General features: G+C 33.6%; 2 protein-coding genes, 1 long non-coding RNA gene and 1 pseudogene across 4 annotated transcripts; 1 reads left to right on the top strand and 3 right to left on the bottom strand.

Annotated features, from left to right (window-relative positions):
• Positions 1-266: 266 nt before the first annotated feature.
• On the top strand, positions 267-2,184 carry LOC114173340 (uncharacterized). 2 transcript variants are annotated; one of them, XR_003602494.2, is made up of 3 exons: positions 292-539; positions 616-1,052; positions 1,196-2,184. It is a non-coding gene; the product is annotated as an uncharacterized LOC114173340 (long non-coding RNA). The 2 variants fall into 2 exon arrangements; XR_014992773.1 differs by having other exon boundaries at positions 267-539; positions 616-2,184.
• Positions 2,185-11,234: 9,050 nt separating this feature from the next.
• LOC114173338 (heat shock 70 kDa protein 4-like) lies at positions 11,235-13,614 on the bottom strand. Its single transcript, XM_028057657.1, has 2 exons — positions 13,395-13,614; positions 11,235-12,957 (listed from the first exon to the last, which is right to left on the bottom strand). The coding sequence occupies exons 1-2, from the start codon at positions 13,612-13,614 to the stop codon at positions 11,321-11,323; spliced, it is 1,857 nt and encodes a 618-aa protein (XP_027913458.1). The 3' UTR covers positions 11,235-11,320.
• Positions 13,615-14,859: 1,245 nt separating this feature from the next.
• EMB1273 (embryo defective 1273) lies at positions 14,860-18,919 on the bottom strand. The gene is made up of 4 exons (XM_028052950.2): positions 18,633-18,919; positions 17,394-17,822; positions 16,543-16,782; positions 14,860-15,322 (listed from the first exon to the last, which is right to left on the bottom strand). The coding sequence occupies exons 1-3, from the start codon at positions 18,741-18,743 to the stop codon at positions 16,588-16,590; spliced, it is 735 nt and encodes a 244-aa protein (XP_027908751.1). The 5' UTR covers positions 18,744-18,919; the 3' UTR covers positions 14,860-15,322; positions 16,543-16,587.
• Positions 18,920-23,925: 5,006 nt separating this feature from the next.
• Positions 23,926-25,834, bottom strand: LOC146888240 (uncharacterized; annotated as a pseudogene).
• Between the last annotated feature and the right edge of the window lie 665 nt (positions 25,835-26,499).

Raw genomic sequence — 26,499 nt, 5'->3', positions numbered from 1 at the left:
ATATCCACAAATTTAAAAGTTCAAATTTTAATTTTTTTCCTTTTACATGAAAATAAAATTCTCAATTTTAAATAATCTAATTATTCTCATAAAATTCTAAATTTTGATATTTTTAAAATAACTATATATACAATATATTTTGTAATAAAACATGTACTAGAAAACATAATATTTATAATGGTTAAAATTTTAAATTTTAGTGATTAAAAAATGTCATATGAAGAATTATATATATCAAAAACAATTTATGACAGAAATATCTTAATAGTTGATATTTATGTTAGAAAAAAAATCTAACCATTAAAAATTGTCGCAAAACTTATTTTTATTTTATAATCTTTTATCGTATATCATATGCACTGAAGAAAAGTATGACGGGTGACGTAGAAGGTGGCATACACAAAGAGCCAAATTCCAAATTAGTTATAAAGGAGGGATAAGTGGCAACCAAATTGCAAATCATGTAGTCAAGGAGGAGTAATAGAAAGAGAATATCAAATACCATACTACAAGATTTTGTCAGTTATAGGCAATTTGTGGTACTTCTCTATCTTCTCAGAATCTTATTCTTCTTTTGTTTGTAGAATCCTCTCTGAGTTTTTTCTTGCTTATCAGGTGCAATGACAGGGAAGTGACTCTGACATCTTGAGCATAGACCATTTCTTATATTACAGTTCTTTTAGTTGAATGTTGAAGTTAAACTAAATTTCATTTGTTGGTTACTTAATACCATATTATCTGTAGTTCTTTTGCCCTAAAATAGTTAAAGGTTTCCTTTACATTGTTTGATTTTGTGAGATAGATAATTGTAGTTCTATCATTTAGTGCTTTCATTGACCATGGCCGATAATACACGGATGAAGACAATGGACGCTGAGGTAAAAAAACTTTACAAGCTTATGGAAGAAATTGTCGAGACCCATCAAAATGAAATTGCTCGAATTAATGAGGCCAACCAGTGTCGCTTCGATGCAGTTCAACAGTCTTTAACTCAAGTTGTGCAACTTCATCAATCCAACCATGCTTCTTCATCCCTAATGAGCACACCCATGGTACGAACTTGCACATTGCCTCTCACAATCAACATCAAACCCTGCTCCCCCATCGATGCATGAATTTCAATCTTCCTCGATTTGATGGTTCAAATGCTTTGGGTTGGCAATTTAGCATTGATCAATATTTCACTTTCTACCAGATTCCAGAAGCAGAACAAGTTGCTATTGTTGGGATGCACATGACTGGTTCCGCCATTCCATGGTTTCAAATGACATAATGTGCGTTGTCGTCGATTTCTTGGACACACTTGAAACGCTCCATTGAGTTAGAGTTTGGATCTTCATTGTTCAAATTACCTCGAGAATCACTCTTCAAACTCCACCAACAAGGCACAATTTTAGATTACTATTCAGAATTCATCACACTTGCAAATCGCACCCAAATTGAACCAGTGGAGGCGTTACACGATTGTTTTATTAGTGGGTTACACACGAAGATTCGATGAGAAGTAAAGGCTCAATGCCCCTACTCTTTGATGCGTGGGATGAGTCTAGCTAAACTTTATGAGGATAAATTCTCTTCTGCACCACTCTAGGACCCAATACGTCTCGTAACACAACATACAAACCACATATAAACCCACAAATCAAACCACCCCCACGATCTACATTACCACCACTCCTTCCCACTCCGTCGTAGCAACTCGACCTCACAGATGCGACGAGAGAAAGGGCTCTGTTTTTGGTGTGATGAGAAATTTACTCCCTCCCACAAGTGCCCTAATAAGCATTTTATGCTTTACCAATTGGAAGAAGTAAAAGAGGGCCCCGCCATGCCTCCAGAATTGCTCGTGAATAGTGACCCAAATGCTCATAATCTGCACCAGTGAGAACAAGAGGTCTTGGAGCACCACCTCTCCCTCAATGCAATGAAGGGGACACCAAGCTCGGGTATTCAGGTATTGATTGATAGAGGTAGCTCTGACAGTTTTATTCAACCACGAATTGCTAAATTTTTGAACCTGCCGGTCCAACCTACTCCTGCTTTTCGAGTCATGGTAGGAAATTTTCATGTTATGATTGTTGAGGGTCATCTTCCCTTTCTAGACATCTCAATGCAAGGACATTCTATTAGATTTCCAAATGTTTATGTTCTTACAAGTGTCGATTATGATGCTTTGTTGATTAAGTTTTTGCATGAAGGGAAATTTATCACTATTAAAGGCGAAGAGGCAATTGGGCCGCAACAAGCTCAATTTAACCACATGAAAAGGCTTTTTCATACAGAAGTTGTAGCAGAAGCCTTCTCTATAAAACTCACACAACCAGAAGGTAATGCCAGTTACCCTCTTGAGCTACCGTAGGACATGCATCCTAAATTGGTGTTATTATTACATAAATATGCACCAATTTTTGACCCACCATCCGATCTCCCTCCATAACGAGACCATGATCACTGTATACTCTGAAGCTCAACCTGTCAAACTAAAGCCATATCGTTATCCACATAGCCAAAAGGAGAAAATTGAGCTCATGATATAACAAATGTTAGAGGACGACATCATCAATCAAGCAAGAGTCCTTTCTCCTCTCTAATTTTACTCCTAAAAAAAGGATGGAACTTGTTTTGCACTAACTATCAAGCATTAAATGCCATGACGGTGAAGGACGATTTCCTATACCTATTGTTGATGAATTATTTGACGAGTTGCATGGCTCTAAATATTTTTCAAAGTTGAACTTGCGCTCCGGCTATCACCAAATCCTCGTCCAAACCGAGGATAGGTACAAAACAACATTTTAGACACACCAAGGACATTATGAATGGTTGGTAATGCCATTTGGTTTAACAAATGCCCCGGCCACCGTTCAAGGTTTAATGAATGATGTGTTTCGACTTTTTTTTGCGGAAATTTGTGTTGGTTTTTTTTTATGATATTCTAGTTTTCAGTGATTCTTGGCATACTCACTTATCTCATTTAGAACAAGTACTACAATTGTTACTAAACACAAGGTTGTCCGTCAAGCTTTCCAAATATTCTTTTGGAACCACCTTGATCAATTATTTGGGCCATACAATTACAATTGGAGGTGTTCACATGGATAAAGATAAGGTGCAAGTAGTTTTAGAATGGCCACAACCTAAAAACATTAAACAATTAAGTGGTTTCCTAGGCTTGAATGGGTACTATCGCAGATTCATTAAAGGTTATGCTTCCTTGGCAGCTCCACTCACAGATTTGCTAAGAAAAGAGGCTTTCAAATGATCCTTCAAGGCTGAAGTAGCTTTCTTGAAATTGAAAGAAGCCATTACGTCAGAACTTGTGTTGGCTCTCCCTAATTTTGAATTGCCCTTTGAAATTGAAACATATGCTTCCAGCAATGGCATTGGTGTTGTCCTTATGCAAGATAAACATCCCATTGCCTATTTTTCTAAGAAAATGTCTCCACAAATGCAGCGACAATCAGTGTACACCCGTGAATTCTTTGCTATAACAAAAGCCATTTCCAAATTCAAACATTATTTGTTGGGCCAGAAGTTTATCATTCACACAGATCAACAAAGTCTTAAATCATTGTTGGATCAACAACTTTCCACTCCTGAACAACACAAATGGCTGCACAAGTTTTTGGGCTATGATTTCAAGATAAAGTACAAACCAGGGATGTAAAATGCTACAGCTAATGTTCTTTCAAGGTGTTTCTTTGTGGCATGGTCAACTCCGCAATTAGAATAGTTGTGCATATTAAAAGCATAATTGCTTCAAGAGGAAAAATCACAACAAATCATCCAGCAGTGTGCTAGCTCAAGCCAAGAGGACCATAATTACAACTATCGGAATGGGTTATTATTATGGAGGGAACAATTGGTTATTCCCTAAAACAGTAGTTTGATTCCTTTAATTTTCATAGAATACCATGACGATGTAGCGAGAGGACACTCTGGGATTGCTAATACAGTGGAACACATTTGTTCTCAATTTTATTGGCCAAACATGCAAAAACAAATCAGACAATATGTGTTGAATTGTCTCATTTGCCAACAAGCTAAAATTGACACAAAGCTATCCGCAGGTTTGTTACAGCCGTTGCCAATCCCATCACAGGTTTGGGAAGAAATTTGTATGGATTTTATTACTGCCTTGCCTCTAGCACATGGGTATTCTGTTATAATGGTTGTGGTTGATCGCCTCTCCAAATTTTCACATTTTATTCCATTGAAGAATGATTTATCTAGTCAACAAATTGCTCAAATCTTTGTCCAAAACATTATAAAGCTTCATGGTTTCCCTAAAGTTGTTATCTCAGACAAAGACAAAATCTTCATTAGCAAATTTTGGAAACATCTTTGTAAGCTTTAAGGAACCACTCTTGCTTTAAGTTCAGCTTATCATCCCCAAACAGATGGTCAAAGTGAAGTCTTGAACAAGACTTTGGAAATGTATTTCAGGTGCTATTGCTTTGACAACCCCAAGCATTGGGTGAAAATGTTACCTTGGGCCCAATACTAGTATAACACATCATATCACACTAGCATTAAGATGCCACCTTATAAGGCTTTGTATGGAAGGAACCCTCCATCCTTAATTAGATACGAAATCTCCCACAAGGATGAATTGTCACTATAAGAAATGTTGCTTGAAAGAGATAAACCAATGGACCAATTGCGGGCTAATATGACTATTCATGAAATACTATGTTGATAGACATCGAAGAAATGCCGAATTTCAGGAAGGAAATTTAGTGTTAGTCAAGTTGCAGCCCTATCGGCAACACTCAGTGGCACTTCGAAAGCATCAGAAAATTGGTCTTACGTACTTTGGCCCCTTCAAAATCAATCTGAAACTCAGTCTGGTAGCTTATAAACTGGAATTACTAGTAGAGGCAAAAATTCGTAATGTTTTCCACATTTCTCTATTGAAGAAGTTTAGAGGGGAAACCAACCAACAGTACTTGTCGTTGCCATTGCATACTGATGCATATAGGCCAATCCTGTCTCCTACTGTAGTGAGCGATAGTTGAATCATTTTGTTAGGCGGAACAAAAGTTAAACAATTACAAGTGCAATAGGATGACGAACCAAATTCTATCTTCACGTGGGAGGATGCTGTAGAATTCTACAAGGCCTACCCGAAATTCAACCTTGAGGACAAGGTTGTTTCATATGGGGCGGCTAATGTAATGAAGAAAAATATGACGGGTGACATGGAAGGTGGCATGCACAAAGAGCCAAATTCCAAATTAGTTATAAAGGAGGGACAAGTGGCAACGAAATTGCAAATCATGGAGCCAATGAGGAGTAAGAAAAAAAGAATATAAAATACCATGCTATAAGATTTTGTCAGTTAGGCAATTTGTGGTAATTCTCTATCTTTTTAGAATCTTATTCTTCCTCCTCTGTTTCTAGAATCCTCTCTGAGTTTTTCCTTGCTTATCAGGTGCAATGCCAGGGAAGCGACTCTGACGTCTTGAGCATAGATCATTCCTTTATATTACAGTTTTTTTAGTTGCTTGTTGCAGTATAAATTAAATTTCATTTGTTGGATTATTGAATACCATACTATCTGAAGTTCTTTTGCCCTGAAATTACATTGTTTGATTTTGTGAGATAGATAATTGTAGTTTTATCATCCTAACAATTAAAAATGATCACAAAATATATTATATATTTTATTATTGATTAACACTTATTAAAGATTTGGAATCGCCATAAATTATTTAAAATATTTTTTTATATTTATTGAAATTCTAATTATTAATTATTTTTTAATAATTTTAATCTAACCACAGTCAATTCCATAACTTTCTACCGATATAAAATATGATGTTATAAATACAAACAAATCCAAAAAAAAAGAATGAGAAAGGAGGCAATAACTTGGTGCTATGAGTAGATAGAGGAAGTTAGACTTAAACAACTTGGTGCTATGAGTCATTCACCATCTCTGCTTGTGCGCAGCAGCAGAGCTACATTGACCTTTGCAGCAACAATGACATCTGTTGTCCTTCCTATGATACCACCTTCCTAAAGTACAACAGAAATGAAACCATCTTATATCCAAACCAAATAAACAACCATCAACTTACAACCAATAACACTTTCATAACGTACATGCTCGATTGAATGCTTGTGGAGGACTAGTGTTTCACTACTCATTTTTGGAAATTATCTAAAACAAAAAATGTATTGATAGGAATTAAATCTAATATCTGCCATATATTATCCAAGTACTTTAACTAAATGAACGATATAACTTATATGATCATATTACTCGTTCTAAAAGTTATAATTTGAACTTAAATCATTATTTTTGTTATTTTACTAAATTAAAAATTTCTAGATCTTATAAATCCTATTAATTTGAGGCATTACACATCTTTTAAGTAATAATTCAAAACAAGTAAATAACAAAAAAAAATATTAACAAAATTAACTTTATAAATTTTGAAGAATTTTATTTTTTGTAATTTTAAATAATATGAATGGTTCAGTGACATAAGTAAATTGTGATACTCTTAGAGTGTGTTTGGATACAGTATTTTAATAAAATAATTCATTTTTTTGAAGAATTTAGATTTCTTTGTAATGAAATGCTTTGTTTGGATACAAAAATTAAAAAGCATTTCAAATGCAAGCATTTTTTTGAAGGATTTCAATTAGCTAAATTAATAGAATTTCACATACCTTTAAAATAGGTGGAATTTGAAATTCTTCACTCAACCTCACATTCTAGACTCTTTGGTAGGCCGGATGACAGAAATGGGGACGACGATTCAGACGGGTCTGGCGACCCGAATGGGCTTGACGATCCAAACGGGTCCGATGACCTAGACGGGCCCGACGACCCATACGGGTCCAACGACTCAAATGGGCTCGACGATCTAGACGGGTTCGACGACCCAAACGGGTCCGACGACCTGAATGGGCTCGATGATCAAGACGGGCCCGTCCGTCCACCCAGACGAGCCCGACGACCCAGACGGGCCCGACAATCCGAACGGGCCTTATGACCAGAACGGGCCCGACGACCCAGAATGGCCCAACGACTCAGACGGGGCAGACTATCCGGACAAGACCAATTATCTAACGGGCCCAACAATCTAGACCGAGTTGTCGAACCCGTCCAGGTCGTCGGCTCGTCTAGGTCGTCTGGCCCGTCCGGGTCGTCAGACCCGTCCGTGTTGTCAGACCCGTCCGTGTCGTCGAGCCCTTCTTGATCGTCGGGTTTCCAAATTTATCATGAACTCAAAACATAATTAAGCCTAAAATAAATATTGTTAAAATTAAATTTTATCTCACAATAAATTCAATTTTTTTTTCCAAACAAAAATTTGAAATGTAAGTTATTTTAATTTTCTTATCCAAACAAATTATTTAAAAAATGAATGGAATTTAATTGCAAGTAATTCAAATGTGTAAGGCCCGCTTTCCTTTCTGCCCCTTTTCTTAGGGCTGCCTTAGCCATTGGGCCTTAGGGTTGGCCAGAAAGGGAAAACAGACTTAGTCAGCCCCAAACCCTAACTTAAACTCACTTTTCGTAAAACAGAAATCCCACTTCCTAGAGTTGCTGCCGTTGCCGTTTTCTGCTAGGGTTCCAACGTTCAGGGTCACGTTAGCTAGGTCTTTGTTCTGCTCACTTGCGAGTCGGGTTTTAGGGCTGCTGTGCTCCTTGGTTCTGTGCCGAAAGTCCTGTACGAACCCATTTCCAGGTAGGGGAGCTCTAGCTCACTCTCACGTTTCGTTTCTGTTTTGTTATGAACTGTCGTTTTGAGGTTATGGGGCTGGAATGATGTTGTGATAAGCTGTGAATGCGTGAATATATGTGGGATGGGCTGGTGTGGATCACTGTTGCAGGAAAACAGTGGCGAGACCTGCTAATCTCGCCCAAGCGAGCCAGTCTCGCCTAGGCGAGATGAACAGGGACTCGCCCAAACCCTATTACGTGAGAGGTCGCCCAGGCGACTCGCTCTTTAATTTGAGCGAGCGAGCATCTCGCCCAGGCGAGAGGGGTCTCGCCTAAGCGAGATCCCGCGTTGCTCTCTTGGTGTTTCTGTTTAGCCGTCGCCTAGGCGAAGGGGACTCGCCTGAGCGAGAATGTCTCGCCTGAGCGAGGCCCTTTAGCCTGAGCGAGGGGTTGGGCAAGACAATGCTGTGTTTGGTTGTGTGTTTAATCTTGGATGAATGGAATTGTTTGGGTATGATTGCTATGATGAGATACATGTACTTATGTATGGATATATGCCTAATGGATTGCTATGCATGTGTGATATGATTCATGAATGGTGAATGATGGGTGTGGTGGGAACTTGGCATGTGAAATGAATGAGTAGATTGGAACTAAAGTAACATGGTATTGATATGAGATGAGGCCCTAGACTCATGAGGTGGTGATGACCAGTGGTATGGATCCAAAATGTGATACGTATGAGGAATTAATTCCAGGGGTTGGTATGAAATGGTAAACATGATTTAATGTTCTCGTATTGTTGATTTATGAATGTTGGTCCATGTCAGCGTGTAATTCCTTGGGGCCTCTAGGTGAGACCTCCGGGTTGCGCTTCAGTGGTCGGGACGTAATTCCATGGCCCCTGTTAGTGGGTGTCCGTGGTGGTGCCCCATCTGTATAACTAGGTAAGGATTGCGCTTCAGTGGTCGGGACGTAATTCCATGGCCCCTGTTAGTGGGTGTCCGTGGTGGTGCCCCATCTGTATAACTAGGTAAGGATTGCATCCTGACACTTTAAGGGGTCAATTAGTCTCACCTAGAGCGGATTGACTCCTGTGGTGAGAGTAGCAGGAGGCCTGAAACTCATTAAGGGCTAACCTTGTGGTGAGGGAAATTTATTCATTGAAACACTTGTAACACATAGCTCGGGGGTGAGTAGCTCGGGGGTGAGCAGAGGTATCCACCACAAGTGCAAGCGTCCGCTGAATCCGACCAAGTTATATGTATCCGGATGAGTCGAGTCGAGTCGTAGTGTATTGCCTGATGAGTCATAACATGCTTGGTTGAAGTGAATGTTTGATACTGTGAAATTATATCGGACTTGATGAATGAAATCTCTTGTGCTTTAGCTTACCCTACTTTTGTTGTTGTGTGTTCTGCCGTGTGGCACTCTCCCTTGCGATGATCGCCAACTTATTGGTGTGAGCAAATGCGAGGAACAACCGCGGACAGTAGGGAGGTGATGGTTTCGCTGCATGATCTGCATGGACTGGATCTTGGTTTTTCCTTTAGGGCTTTGTCCCATGTATCACGTTATGCTTTACTTTCTCTATCAGTAGGGATTAGACTTTTCAACTAAAATCTTTCGGCATCGTGGTGTGCCTAGTTTGTAGGGGTTGGGTTAAGGACTCAAAGACTGCTATTTAGTATCATTTGTGTGTGGCGTTTCTTTAATCACGTTTATTAATTAAATGGGACGTTACAAAATGCAAAACATTTCAATTTCTAAACATTGTTGAAATGCTCAATCCAAACACAAGGTTAAGTAAAAGTTGTGCCCTCCCTATTCACCGTAAATTTTGGTCTAACATGCATTCAATCCAACAATTTTGGTTTGGAAAATTTCATAAAAATAAATTAAAAAATTCAAAAAATGGTTAAAAATGTTTTATTTAATTTAAATTACTGACTTGTGGATAATAAATATAATCAATTTTTTAATACCAAAATGGTGTATTCACATTACTTTAATATCAAATGTTTTAAAATTCAAATAATATAAATTTCAAATTTGAATATTAAATAAATTTTCAAGCATTTATTAATTTTACAACCATTATTAATCAAACAAAACAAAGTTGATAAAATTAGAAAATTAAAATTTTTTTGTAAAGTTATAAAACAAACAAACAAATATCCAAATTTAAAAATATTTTAATTGTCTTTTTAATTTATTTTTATACTTTTAATGAAATTTTTTTCATATATTAATAAAAATAAATAAGATACTCACTCAAAATTCTCTATCTAACCCGTTATAAAGTTTTTAATTGTTAGTACATAAAAAAGTATTCATATTTTTTATTAAATTATTATTTTTTATTGAAAAATATGATAAACTACTTTTATTAAGATAATTTTTAATAATACTTATTTTAGTATATAAAATAATCTTCACTGCAAAAATCGTTGAATGAAGTCTATGTCACGTCAATTTTAAGGCTTCATGATAATTCTTATTCATATACAAAATTCTAATAATATTTTTCTCATTTTTTTTAGAGAAGAGATACATTTAAACAAATGTCTTATTTAAGATCTTAAACCTTAAATTATATAATGAGTGTATGACTCATATTATCAATGACGGGATAGAAATGTTCTTATAGCCGAAACTTTTTTTTTTCAAAAGGATCATATTCATATTCATGTTAAAACAGAAACTCAATAAATATTTTAAGGGCAAAATATATTTTTATAGAAATTTTAATCAAAAAAGCACAGTTCAAAAAATCAGTTTAGGATTCCGTCATCGGAAAATCAAATTACGAATTGAGTTTTAAATTTTTTGTTTCTTCGTCTAAAAATTAAGGTAAAGATATTTGTAATTTTGATTTTAAAATGTAATTATTTTAAGAATTTGTTTTTGGAAAATAATTTGATAAAAAGTATTTTGGAAAAAAATCATATAAAACATAGTAATTAAACAAAATATTTATAATAATTTAAAACATGTAAATAAGAAAAATTTATTAGCAAAGTTAACTTTTATAAATTTGATGCAATTTATTTTTGTAATTTTGAATGACATGAATGGTTCAATGCCACAAGTGTACTGTGATACTAATATGCATTCACTATAGAAAAAGATAAAATTTCAATAAATGGTAAAAAAAATATTTAATTTAAATTATTGCCTTTTGAATAATAAATATTATAATAATTTTTAAAAATAATTAATTGTTTAAAAAATTAATAATTTGTAAAAGCAATTATTTTTATCAAGATAACTACTTGCTATTTTTTTGTCCAAAAAAAATGAAAAGAAAACATGAAAGAGAAAAAAAATATTACTATCTCAATAAATATTAAATATTTTCATATTTTAGTCAAAAATTTTATTTTTCAAACAGTCAAATTAAAATTTACATAGAATTGTTTTCTACTTTCACGTACGTGTCCAGAAAGAATAGATGAACAGGTAGGAAGAGAAGCAACTGAGGGCAACAAACATGGTGGAAAAACAAGCAATCTGAATGCATGGTTGAGTGCAAAATCAACGAAAGCATCAATTTAAACATATCGCCTATAAAATAGTGAAACTTGAACAATGTTAAGATAACAAATCAGCACAGCAAAAAGGTAATTGGAAAAGCTATTAACCAATCTTGCCTATTGTGTTTTCATAGAAGCTCTCAAGCTCCTTCAGATAATCCTCATATACATATGCTTCGTCATGCTCATTTTTACCATCCAGCAATTTTGTACCCATCTTAATTTCCAAGTTAATCATCTCCCTTGTCAGTAAGCCAAGTTTAGAAATGATATCTTTCTTTTCCAAAGCATTATTCATCTTGTAAACGTACATATCCAAAGAATTGATTGCTTTGGACTTTCTAAGGAATTTCTTATCTTCAGCCTGAAACTTCTCAGCTTCTTGAATCATTCTCATAATTTCTTCAGGAGACAGTCTTTCTTTGTCGTTGGTTATGATAATCTCATTCTTGTTTCCAGTCGTTTTTTCCTCAGCAGAAACTGATAACATACCATTTGAATCTATGACAAAGCATACATACACAGGATGGCCACGAGGAGCAGGAGGAACTCCAGAAAGAACAAAAGAACCTAACAAATTGTTATCACTGGCTCGGGCTCTCTCACCCTCGTAAACTCCAATCAAGACTTCAGATTGGTTATCTCTTGTTGTCACGAATTCTTTTGTCTTGCTCACAGGAATGGTAGTGTTCCTGGGGATGACCACACTCATGATATCTGATTTTGTAACTTCACCAAGGGATAGAGATGTAACATCCAGTAGCTCCAACTTTGGAACATTCTTCATGCCTTCATTCAGCAAAGCAGCCTGAACAGCTGCACCATAAGCAATAGCCTCATCAGGGTTGATGCTCTTGCACAGATCCTTTCCATCAAAAAAGTCTCGCAATAGTTCCTGCACTTTTGGGATCCTAGAGGAACCACCAACAAGCACAACATCATCTACAATGCTCTTGTCCATCTTAGCATAAGTAAAACATCTTTCAACTGTCTCCATACATTGTTCAAAGAGCTCCATATTAATTCCCTCAAACTTTGCGCGACTGATTGAGAAGCAGAAGTCAAAGCCCTTAAATAAAGCATCTAACTCAATGTCCGTGGTGATATCATATGACAGTATCCTTTTTGCCTTCTCACATGCAGTTCTCAACCTCCTCAGGGCTCTTGGGTCTCCACTAATATCTACTTTGTTCTTACTATTGAACTCCTTCACAAAGTAGTTCACCATTTCATTGTCAAAATCCTCTCCTCCTAGATGAGTGTTTCCGGCGGTAGCCTTAACTTGGAAGACTTTGTCCTTAATTGTAAGGAGAGACACATCAAAAGTACCACCACCAAGATCAAAAATGAAAACATTTCGTTCCCCAACACAGTTAGTCTTCTTGTCAAGGCCATATGCAATAGCTGCAGCAGTAGGCTCGTTGATTATCCTCATAACATTGAGGCCAGCAATGGCACCCGCATCTTTAGTGGCTTTACGTTGAGAGTCATTGAAATAAGCAGGCACTGTGACAACAACATTCTTCACAGGTGTTTCCAAATACGCCTCAGCAACCTCCCGCATCTGCATGAGAACCATAGATGAGATTTCTTCAGCACACAGGGACTTCTCCTGACCCTTGTATTTAACCACGATCATAGGCTTGTCATTAACACCTGCAACAACCTTGAATGGCCATAACATTTTCTCTTTTTGAATAATGGGATCACTGAATTTCCTACCGATTAACCTCTTAGCATCTGCAAAAAGAATTTTCGTCTGAAAAAGTCAATAGACAGATAATAAAATGGAAGGCAATTGTTAAGAGCAACTCTAACCGAGTTGTTTATCTCAACAAAAGAATGTTAACAACATTCTCTAAAGTATTTTTTTAAAAGCTTTGTTTTATATTAAATGAATCTCTCTACTAATTTCAGTATTCAATAAAATTCAATCAATAAAAAGAACAGTGTGTTTCTAACAAACATTCCTCTGACAGCAATTTCTTAGAATTAAGCAACGGTCTTAAACTGGTTTCAACATTGGAACATCAGTTAGCATTGTTTACATTGGCACGGCTTAATTTGAGTTTAGTTATTTAGAATTTCATAACAACAAACAATTGTAAATTTATTCGTTGAAACAACTATGTATCATGAGAGAAAACAACTCAATGCTGTAGAGAATGAAATCATACCAAAAACAGTGTTTTCAGGATTGGTGACAGTCTGATTCTTAGCAGCATCACCAATAAATCTATGCTTGTCTGTGAAGGCAACAAAAGAAGGTGTGGTTTTATTGCCTTGCTGGTTGTGGATTATCTCCACCCTGCTGTGTTGCTCCAGCCACACTGCAACGCACGAATACGTTGTACCAAGGTCGATTCCTATGGCAAATTTCTGGTCTTCTTTGGCCATTCTGTCTCAGCTGAATGAAGAGTATAATACACAAAACCGAATTCAAACACTTGGATGAATGTTAGAGTTTAATATTTATACTATGGAAAATACAAAAATGACAGTAACTGAAATACTTAAACTATATACATGTATCCATCTTGTTTTCACAACCTGCTTAGCAACCAGAAATCACAACTTAATTATTCCCATTAATAGGGTCTCTTCGTGCACTGTGCATTTGTATGTTGTTAAAAACATTTTGTTAACCTACCATAACTCGTTTGGAAAACCAAAAGACTGGAAGCTTTTGAGTCATACTGTGATAACTGAAAAGTTTGTTTCATTAAATTCTCCTCCTAATATCCATTAGGTATAGTTGGAAAATTATCATCCAATAAAGTGAGGTAATCTTTTATTAGTCTACAGTTTTGTAACTTCAATCATGCTTGGAATTAACCATTTAAAATCCCAACGCAAATGAATAGCAAGTTCGTTTATGACTTCTGTGATATAAGACCAAAATAGTAATTTCCGTGAATTATATTTACCAATTCATAGTCTTTTTTTTATATTTCAAAATATACAGTAAAAAATAAAATGTTATACTTTTTTTTTAAATATAAATGAACAGTTTTATGGTGGTATATGGTTGAACATATTGTTTAGATATTTTCCATTTTTTCTACCGTTGTAATGCTAGCAATAAATAGCTTAAATACTTATATATTACTTTCGGTATTTAAAGGGTTGATTGAATTTTTAAACCTCTATTAACATTTAAAATTTATTATAAAAATGGTTATGCATATCCGAAACTAATAATTAACCATGCACGTTGAGATAATAGTAAGAAAGAAAATCTTCGAAAAGATTATTCATAATACATTATTTTAATACTACTTTTTTATTGATTAAAATTTATTAAAAATTACAAAATCAAGAAAAGACCATTAAAAAAGATGTGAAACCAATAAAAAAGTGTCTGAAAGAACGTATTCTTGTCATTTAAAAAAAAAAAATAGTGTAGACAAAATTCACATTACTTTAACACATTGTGCTCACATGTCGTAACAAAGATCCTTATAATAGAAAAAATTGCATTTGATCACTGTATGACAATTTGTACAAGTCAACTGTAATTTCAATACCATAAGTTATATCAGTCTCTAACCAAAGGATTAGAGTCGTCATGTCATCCTAAGAAATGAATATTTTTAAGGAAAAATAAATGTAAAACAGTTTATTCACTAGTTTATGCATGAATTCAGTTAAAAAAGTGCATAGATGCTCCAATCTGAACATATCACAGCATTTCACATAGGTTTTTGCTACATAAAATTTGATGGTGAAATGATTTTCGGGAGCAACATTTATGAACTCCGGAAAGACGTGTAGACCATGTCACCTACAAGAAATCCCCATCAAATATAAACCATGTGTCATTCCACTCAACCAATCCTTTTGATATTTCTCTTGCAAAGGTTTAAGAATTATTTTTCTTATACCAAAAGTGAAGTCACCATTGCCATCTATTTCTTCATATGTATCAGCTACAACTATTCATATGGGGTATCCAACACAACCATATCTTCCATTCCCAAGACAAACTATAGTGACTAACTACAGCACTTACATTATTTCTCAACAAAGTGAAATCTAAATTCAGTAAAAATCTAAATGCAGTGCTTAACGCCACTCGGGTCTTCACTAGTAAAAATCTGGTATCCTGTATAAGAGTAAGAAAAAGTAAATGATTGATTCATGAATAAGAGCATTTTAATACAAAATATTGTTGAATTAACAACTGAAGCCAGCTTGCACAAGATATTAAACTATCAAAGTACTCCCATATTGAATTGCAGGACTAATATAAGCAAACTTGAATATATTGGTTAATTGCTGTTACTAGGACTATTATTTCACAAAACATTTTCACTGGGTCTGATTTACTAAACAATCTACTAACAGTAACATGTACTGGGAAATCAGTTTTACTCTTGAAAGAAAATGTTACAAATGTTGAATGATTAGATCTCGACTAAAGCATGTGAAATGAAACAACTGCAAACTACAATCTGATAGGGGACTATTTATATAAATACATAAATAAAATTTTATATATTGCTCAATAAAAGATTTTTGGTCCTTAAATTACCCATTAGCTGCACAAGATTGGTCCTTAAATAATTGTTTTCATCCATTTGCTCACATATACTGGTACACAGAAGCTTTTGGTGTATTATTTTTGGCGAATCTTTTGGACTATTATTTTGATGTCAAAGTGGTATCAAAATGCTTATAAAGTTATGGCAACTCTCATTACATAAGTTAACATTTAAAAGTTGTAAAGGGAAGAAAAAGATCAACTTACTCAATAATACCTATAGTTACATTAAATTTGAACTAACTTAGGGTCCTATGCTTTCAATTTTTTTCAAATTAGTCCTCACTAAAAGCTGCTAACTTTTGCTGAACCATAGGGACACATTTGAAAACTCAAAAACTATATTTGACAAATACAAATTGAATAGGTAACAAGGTTTATCTACATGTTTTCAAATAGATCATTGTAGTTTAGAAAAATCTAATGACTGTTGGTGAGGTGAAGACTTATTTGACAATATTTGGTGGGATGGGGGCCAATTACATAATTTTAAATTATAATAACCAGTTTAAAAAATTAGTGAAACTATAGGAACTTAAAAAATGATTTAACCAAGAAAAAAAGAGCAAAAACTCAAAAATAGTTATTAAAATGGAGCTGTAGTTTTGATAAAACTAAACTTGAATTAGACTCGAGCATTTCCACATGGTTAAATTCCCATAATATAGCATTTGCTCATAAAGCAAAGAAACACATTATACCCTCATTCGAATTCCCAAGAATCACATTTCACATATGTATTGGATTTAGCATAGTAAGTTGTAGGATTTATTAATACTTACAAAAACTGAGTAACTCTGCGAGCTAGTACCATAACTTGAGGATAACTAACTAGAACCCGGCATATTCACTGTTTTTGGTCTTCTATACCACAATATTGCAAACCATAGAGTCCTCAAAAGAACCCCATTTGCAAAATGAGGAATGATTATACGTCCCCAGTAAGGGTAATATGGCCCTGGCAATTTGATTAACGTGAAAAAAATTGCAATGGCAATTAAATGCCACGGAACTTCTGCATCCTGAAAATAAGACCAGTAATAAGCTATGGTAAAAGGGTGAAATCAAACAAGACATAGACTCCAAGACAGTAAATAGGAAGGGTGGACAACCAGACTAAGTTTCTCATATCTTGCTTTATTATGATCAATAAAAATGATGTCAAAATATAAATACCAGAAGAGTCCCTAAGAGATTGGCACCTAAAAAACAAGGCAAACGTCTGGAAAACAAGACATCTAGTTTTGAAATATATTATGCATTCATCTGACTTCTTTTTGCAAGCTGGATTGCTAAACTGGAATTTTCAAATTAGTCAACATCTAAGGTAGTCACCATTTTGTCCATACACTGTAATAAATTCCCAAAGAAAAGTCTTCAAGTGCAGTGAGATTAACTAATCCAAAATGACCATGCCCTGTTGTTAGAAGTTCAAAATATGGAGATAATGAGGCAGTTGAAAATGTTTTACGGAGTGAATGGAAGAAAAAAAGAGTCTATAGAGATCAAGCATCACAACTGTTTCATTCTGAATGAGGGAAAGTAATTATTGAAAAAACAACAGCTTAATACTACATCCAACAAATCTCTCTGATATCTAGATTATAAAATGGTGAATAACCAATGACCATACCTTTAGATGTGGAGATAACTCAAGGGCAGTCGCCTTAAGAATCCCAGCAACAGCAACGCCAAAGAGAACTGGAATAGGAACCAGACGTAGCTTCCTTTCATGTGCACAGTAGGACATTTCACTCAGTGAGGTAACCGCGAATACAGGCACAGCTAGGTATTTGACAACAACCAAAATGAGATCAAGAATAAGTTGAATGAAGTTGTCCAAAGCTTTGTTCCACGGGAAAATCTTCACTGACTCAGGAGAATTGTCCCAAAGCTTTCGTGCTTTGTCTATTAAGTGGTCAAGCTTCATTTTCCCATGATCATCTGATTGTTGTGCAGACATATTCATAGAACAGGAGATCTTGGTAACTCTCTTCTGAGATACACCAAATGGTTTAACACTTAAGCAGCAATTATGCTTCTCAACAAAACATGGTGTACCCTGTGCAACAGCAGATAGGGGAAATTTTAACTTATGAAGCCAGTAACCAGACCTTAGTCAAATATTCAAAAGTTTTTAACAGGCATGCACTGCCAATATAGAAGTTTTTACACAATCAAACAAAAAAACAAGTTATCCATTGAATCATTTTTAAAGGAGTTATTATAAAAGTCAATGCACTTGCCATACATGGTGGTCTGTAATTGGATGATAGTGTAAAAGACCTTTACACTGAGAGTACACATATTATTTAGGGTCCATTTGGAATATCTTGTTTACAACTTATTTGAACTATCTCAAGGTATAAGAACTTGTGCAAACATTTGGAAGTCCTTATGACATTTTCAACATTTTCCAATAAGATTTCTAAGACAACTTGTGAAAACAGCTTACAATTTATATGGAATATTTCAATCTAATTTCTTTTTCAATTGTAGAAACAACTAATACACACATGCCTCTACGATAAACACTCATTCAATGACGCCTTAATTAAGCTATTTACCCAATCAGACACTCATTCAATTCAAAAACTCCAAAAACAAATGATAACAGGCAATTTACAGATTGAGTAATGCATTATCCACAAGTAGTAAAATCCAAAATTTCCTGCCCTAGAAACTGTAATAACTTAATAAATGAATAATACTTCTTACATTTAACATTTGATTTGTCACTTTGCACAAATTACTATTATATTATTTTAAAATATCCTTGACTAACATTTTGGCTTCAGATAACAACAGAATACGAACAATTGCCTAAGAGAAAGAAAGAGCATGTTGTAAGAGAAAATGTTGAAAAGAGTACCTTGAAACCCAGAAAGGGAGGTTCGATAGAGACGGTGCTGTTGAGGATCAAGGGTTGGAAACGAGAAGAAGCAGTAGTAGATAGGAGGTGAGGGGAAGAGGGGAGAGACATGTTCGCGTAGATGAAAGATGAAAACTTGAAACCAAATCCGAATACCCTTTTGAAAGGGATTGCAATTCAACAAGTGGGTTTTGCGGTGGTGTCAACTACGATAATAGCAGCATAGTGGAGAGTAACCATAAAAGGAACATTTCTAGGTCTGTTCCAGTGAAAACTGAAAACTAGAGATAACATACATGCAGCAAAATTAATTTTTAGGAAATGTGTGAAAATGATTAAAAATATGTACATAAAACAATGTTGATTTTTCTATATTAATTTATACTTTATTAACTGGTTTATTGCATACAGTATTTTGTAATATTACGTGTATTGTTATTTGAGTTCAATTATTAAATTTTATCTTTATTGAACTCTTACATATTTTTACCAGCATAGCATCTTGGCCGAAAAATATATAAATTACAAAGCTTTTGCTTACAGCACTTTTTTAAAACGTCAATTTTACCCTTACTATTTTATAACGCATTCATCCTCTAAAAACCTATAATGTTGACCTTTGGTGTGATTTTAATTTGCGAACTTTTATTTTCGAAATTGGATTTTATAAGCCTCACTTATTTTTCTGTCCAAAGTTTAAGGGTCTGCCTTAATCTGTTGGGTCTAAAGATGACCTATAGGGTGCCCAAAACTCCTAAACTAGTCCTAATACTCTTATTCTATCACTTTTAGAAAACAGCCCCCCACACTCTCTTAGCATGCAACAACAACGCTCTACTAGGGTTTGGCTTCTAGTTCTCCTCAAGCTAGCTCAACCCCATTTCCACTCTACGTAAGTTAATCTTCAACCCCTAACTTCTTCTCTTTAGCTCTATTTTTCATGGTCTAGTAGAGGTTCATCTGGATAACCTCGTTTCTCTTTCTGGGTCAGTATTTCCAGCTCACGAATCGGCTCACAGAGTTGTTGTGCTTGTCTATTGAGTGCATCCTTCCGTTAATATCTGTCTAGGTAAGGAAAGCTAGGGTTTCGCGCTTTTAATGTATCTTGCTTGTTTTTCAGCTCTGTTTCGGGCTTTTGGTGATTGTATGGTGTTTAAAATGATATGAACATGTATTGTGCATTGTTGTTGATGCATCTCTGTGCTGGCATGCGTGAACAGTGGAGGAAATCTGATATTCTCGCCCAAGCGAGTGGGTCTCGCCTAAGCGAGAGTGTCAGAAACTCAGGTGCTTGCGCAAGCTGTCGCTCAGGCGACGAGCTCCAGTTTTGAGCGAGAGTTCATCTCGCTCAGGCGAGGAGGTCTCACCTAAGCGAGAAAACGCAAAAGTGCCATTGTTCCACTATTCGAGCTCTCGTCTAGGTGAAAGGAGCTCACCTGAGCGAAAGAACCTCTCTCGCTTGAGCAATGTCTTCTAGCCTGAGCGAGAACTGGTGTAGAAATGGCTCTATAACTGTTCTTTCCTTTGTTTTTTGTTAATGGTCATATGTTTGATTGAGTTACTCCGCTAAAGCATGAACTGAGTGAATATGCATGTGTTAAATGGTTTATGGGCTGGAATTGATGAGTTTGGTATGATCTTTCGTATGGAACATGATATGATGGTTGGTTATAAATATTGGCATGAGATTGGTATGCATGATAATTCTATGGTTGGTTGTGCGACATGATTTTGGTATGGTTTAAGACGTAATTCCATGAATCTCACGGTGAGATCTCATGGTGGTGTCTCATGATTAGGACGTAATTTCATGACCCTCTTGGTGAGAGCTCATGGTGGTGCCTCATAGTTAGGACATAATTCCATGACCCTCTTGGTGAGAGCTCATGATGGTGCCTCATAGATAGGATATCAATTAATTTTGTTAAAAATATCAATTATAATAAAAATACCATTGTAAAATTTATATAAAAATTAATTTTGATATGTGATGAAATTGATTCAGTTTTAAAAAAAATGGAATTAAATTGAGACAAAATAACAAATACAAGGACTGCATTGACACTTTTTACATTCAATCATGACACGTGACACTACCACTATCACATCACGTTGTCTCTGTCACGTGGCACAATATCAGATTAACATGTGGTAATTTTTATTTTATTTTTTAAATTATTAAAAAAATTATAAATTAAAAAAATTAAAAAATTAAAAAATTAAAATAAAAAACCATGTGTGTGCCACATAGTTAACACAGTTAGAGTACTACTAACGGAAAAGACCTACTTGCAATGAATTTTCCAAAATAGGGACCCAATTTAGTTAAATAAAAATAAAGGGACCTACTTGAAATTTCGTTACAAAAATGAGGACCTCTGGAATGATTTAACCTAAAATGAATTTCAAATGGTTTAGTTTAAAAATGGAATTTGAAAATGTCTAAATAGCATAATTTGGTTCATTCTTATTTAAAATTTATTTTTCAAGTTTTTTTATGCAAAATTATTTATTAAATTATCAAAATTAATTTTATTTATATTTTTTTAAATAGATAATAAGATTAATTTGTTTCATCTTTTTATATATTTTTAATAGTTAACATGAGTTTTGAGAATCATACTTAACCTAATCACTAACTACTTCTCTCTTTATAGTTGTTTTTACCGATATTTATATTGTTATTATCTTATTCATTCAAAAAGACCCACTTGTATTTTCTAATTCATTTTTTTATCTATTTTTATAAATTTATTCATAGTTTCTTTCTATGATGCAATTAAAGTTTCAACTTTTCTTTACTTTTGGATTTTTGAATAGCTTGATTCAAATTTTATACTTGACATATCTATATATTTTTATATGAAATAAAAAAAATTATAATATATAAAACACTACTAAAAATAAGTATACAAAAAAAATGAGTTAAAACAATAGAACTTGGTTATGGCGGTCAAAAAGTAATCTTGATAGTAGACTTGTAGTATCTTAAAGTCTCAAGTCTCTTTCTCTTTCTCAAGTCTCAACTTTTTCATAAACCTACAAAATTTATTTTGAGATTAATTATTACTAAAAACAATTAAAAAATGATTGTTCTTCTCGGCTATAATCATAAACCCTAATCCCTAAACAAATTCAGACAAGAAAAACATATTTCTAATCATAATATAAATTCAACAAATAGAATAAAAACAACATCAACAAAAATAAAAAGAAATACATACTAACAAAAATTGAAAATACAAAAAATTGGTACACAAGACAATATGAGAATCAAGGGAATATATCAAACCCTTAAAAGAATAACTTTATATATAATAGAAGAAAGCAATGAGAGACATGGAGTGAAATCAATAGATGAGAGGTCACAAAGCAATAAAATAAGAAAAGAAAAATCACAATTGAAGTCATAAAAAGATAAAAGAAGAAAATGGAATCAAAATTGAAGTTACATAGAGATAAAACAAGGAAATAAAATCAGAATTGAAGTCACATAGAAATAAAAGAAAAAAATAGAACAAAAATTAAAGTTACATAAAGATAAAAGAAGAAAATAGAATCAAAATTGACCATAAGAGAATAAAGATAACTAATATATTTTTCTAAACAAAATTATAATTTATTGAAAAAAGGTTTTAACTCATTAAATATTATTTTTAATACCAATAAAAATTAGCAGATACTAATAATAACTAAATTAAATTTTATTCTCAAACATAAACTTATAATTAATTTAATAGAGATAGTATCAAATTTTTTTAGGCCTTTTTATCTTAAACATAATTCTATAATTAATTTAGTATAGGTATATTGGTACTTAAAAAATTTGAGACCTTTTTTTCTTAAACATACTTTTATAATTAACTTAGTAGAGGAATATTAGTACTAAAAAAAATTTGAAGTCTTATTTTTTGGAGGTCTAAACCGAATGTTTTACCTAGTTTATCCTTGAGCCGACCAATCTGAAATAGATCTCTAAATTATGAAACTCACTATTTTTTTACTTCATCTATAATGTTTTGAATTGAATAATTCAAAAATTTTATGGATCAATCAATATAGAAAGTCTTCAACAAAATCAATAAGATTTTAATAAAAATTTGGTTTAGAAATAAAAGTGCGGGGATATTTTGACCCGATGGCCAATATACCTAAAGTCCATGTGGGATAACAATGCGATGTGGTGGATAGGACGAAGTGACCCATATAGCTTGGATTGTATGAAGGGTTAACTATGTTTTTAGTTTCTAAACTTGTATTCAAAATTGAAATTCGTTCCTCTCTCAAATTTTGATACATTTTAGTCCTCAAACATTAAAATTTAATGGATATAGTCCATTTAACCCAACTATGTTAATTTTTTTAACGTGTCAAATGCGTTTTAGGATGATGTTTGAGTTGTTTATACCATTTTGACACATTTCAGCTCAAATGCTAGTTTATAATATCTTTTAACAAACCCAAATAAATTAACATCGTTGGATTAAAAGGATTATATCGATTAATTTTTAAAGTTTGAAGACAAAAATATATTAAAGTTTAGGACAAAAATAATTCTATTTTTGTGTCTAAGGTTAGGGATTAAAAATATATTTAACACTTAGTGTGAATTTGCCATTAATTAAATTTGTTTTTGGGAGAGTCTTTCATCAATTCCCATTTCTCTTTAACCGCTTTAGTTACTTAAAAATTAGTTTATGTTGTTGCTTTAGTTATATATATTTGACATGAAACTTTTAACATACTTGTACTTAAAAGATATAAATTATAAAACTGAAAATACTACTTATTTTAATAAATAAATTTATAAAATTTATTATTTCTACTAATTTAATTTAATAAAAATAAGATTACTAAAATTTTATATCCTGATATTTTATATGCTATAAATGAGAAAAAAATTACAAAACAAATAAGTTTTTACGTGTCTAACCTACACAAGAATAGAAAATCATTAACAAAAGAAATCAATTATTGTATGATTGAGAACATCTTGTGAATACCGTACCAACCATCAAAATCCAACTATTGTATGATTGAGAACATCTTGTGAATACCGTACCAACCATCAAAATCCATTTGGTTCAATATTATTGATATCAGATAACGGAAAATATCGACAATTCAAAATTGTTTTGTGAAGTTATAACGAAAACTATAACAAGTTATGGAGAAAATATTACGATAAAAGAATATAATACCACCGCATATAATTTTAATGAAAAAGTAATGATACTATGTCTAAAAATTCAATTAATAATGACATAATATCAAAACACCACAAATTTAAAGTTCAAAAGATAAAATAACAACAAATCATAAAATAAATGTATTGAGTTTCTTTCTAATCATGAGATTCTTCTTCAATTCCAACGTAATTGTTTTCAATGTCATCATCTAATGGGACATATCCCTCCTCCTCTTCCCCTTCTGAGAGACTCTTCTCAAAGTTAAATAATCTTTCAAACTCGAAATCAGAACTATTATGCAATTCATTTTGAACTTGACTTTGAGTCTTTTACTTACCCTTCTTAGTTTGTGTTGGAGTTGGAGTTGAACCTGGACCTTTCAAAGAAGCATGTGAAAATCCAATAACAATACCACCACTTGATGGTTGCTTTCTTTTATTATTTGCTTGTCTCCTTGTATAAACTACTAGTTCTCCAATACCTGAAGCTTCATAAACAGTTGCCCAATTAAGGGTGGGATCATCATAAAAAACCAACTCATTGCCCCTATCTTCATTATTGTTATCGTCATCAACTTCTTTCACTGACCACTCATTACATTCATCAATGTCATTTAATAGAATAGGGTTTATTTCATCCCTAATATCGTATCTTTGAGCAAGTTGTTGATTATACTTTATGTAAACCAAATCATGCAACCTTTTGTGGTCCAACCTATTCATTTTCTTTGAATGAATATGCATTATAAATAAGTAATATGTGAATTGATTTCTTTCTACTCTCTAAAAATAAGATAATAATGAAATGAGTCATGTCTTATTACTTGCTCAAAAACACTCCAATTTCGCTCACATCCCGATGAACTACATGTCAAACTTAAAATCTTGATTGTTAGCTTTTGTAAGTTGGGAGCTGCATGCCCATAATTCTTCCACCATTGAGTTACACAAGCAAAGAAAGTAACTTAGAATGTAACCATTATATCTTAGCACAATTTAAAAAGTGTTTAAGTGTCTCACCTGAGGTTGTGGTTTTCCTTGATTCTTTGGCAAAATCATCACCAAAGAGTACATTTGCACTCTTATAAAGAGGCAACTTAGTTAAAAAAAAATGTTGCGCATCTTTACTTGGCACCAACCTTTTGATGCAATCATATAATCCATTTGTAACTTCCAAATTATATTCCATGTCTGGGTTGGAATAAAAAAACTCTAGGTTCAAAAAGTGACTAGCAGCATGCAAGGGACGATTAAGTTGACATGTCCATCTATTATCAATTATTGTAAATAAATAATTGTATTTACTTTCATCGTTGTTGAATGACTTCATTATTATTTCTTTTGCTTTCTCCATTGCTTCATATATATAACCCATATATGATTTGAACAAGATGAGCCATGACCTTGAGAGTAAATACGATTTGATTCCAAAAGGAAGACATAAGAACAATTTTTGTAGCCTCCCTCCCCTTGGCTTCCTTAGATAGCTTGTTATTGCTCCATTCATCATAAGTGAATATCTTTCTCAAATTCCCCTTCTCTTGATGCAACCTTTGTAATGGTAAATAAGAGGTAGCAAACCTTGTAACATCATGTCTTACTAATTCCCTCTTATTTGTAAATTGTCTCAACAAACTCAAGGTAGTAGAATGACTATAGATAAAGCCAACAAGACTAACTCCTTTATCAATTGTCTTCTTTATCAAAGGAAGCTATCCAATATCTTCAAGCATCAAATCTATACAATGGGCAACACAAGGAGTCCAATAGAGATAGGTTTTTCTCTTCTAGCAACTTATCAACCAACACATAATTGCTCCTGTTATCAGTTATAACTTGAACAACATTTTCTTCTCCAATTTCCTCCACAAAGGAATCAAGCATCTCAAATAGTTTTTCTCTTGTCTTCACAAAGTTTGAACCATCAATGGACTTGACAAACATTGTATCTTAGGGAGCTCACCAAAAAGTTAATCAAGCATCGTTGCTTTCGGTCATTCCATGCATCTAACATAACAGAAAAACCATGTTTGTTGCACTGTAATTTATGATCTTACAACAACTTCTCAATATACTCAACTTCCTTTTGAGAAGTGGAACTCTGATTTCATGATAACTAGGAGCGGGTAAATTAGGTTCATAAGCACCTATGACATCAATCATATCTTGAAAACTTTTCAACTTCACAAGGTTAAATGACAAGCCTGATTTGTACCAAAATCGAGCAATATATCAATGAACCAAGGTCTTTATTTTGTCACATACCTCTTTGATGTTAGTTTGCCTTAGTTTTTCCTTTTTTTCTCTTCTCTATTGCAACAACTAGATTTCTACAGAACATATACATTGGTCCTTTCCTACCACCACTATTTCTCCCTTTATCATTGTTAGTCGTGGAAATTTCAACTTTATCTTCACTCTCATGGTTATCATTGGCTGCACTATATCCAAGATTGAAAGAGGAACTATTTGTTCTTTCTTTATATAATTTCAAAAGTTCTTCTCTCACATTTTTCGGAGTCTTGGTGCAAGCAACAACATTGTCCTTCTTTGCCATTAAATGTTCTTTTGCTCTAATAACTCCTACTTTCATAACTTTCTCTTAATAATTGTAAACAATTTTATTTAAATTCGATTTATCCATTGGATGACAATATTTCCAACTTAGGTCACTTCTAT

Source organism: Vigna unguiculata, chromosome 2 (genome assembly GCF_037176805.1).
Source record: "Vigna unguiculata cultivar grain cowpea cultivar isolate G323 ecotype 2 chromosome 2, ASM3717680v1, whole genome shotgun sequence".
Classification (NCBI taxonomy): domain Eukaryota; kingdom Viridiplantae; phylum Streptophyta; class Magnoliopsida; order Fabales; family Fabaceae; genus Vigna; species Vigna unguiculata.
Note: the sequence above shows the minus strand (reverse complement) of the source record. Positions and strands in the feature narration are given on the sequence as shown.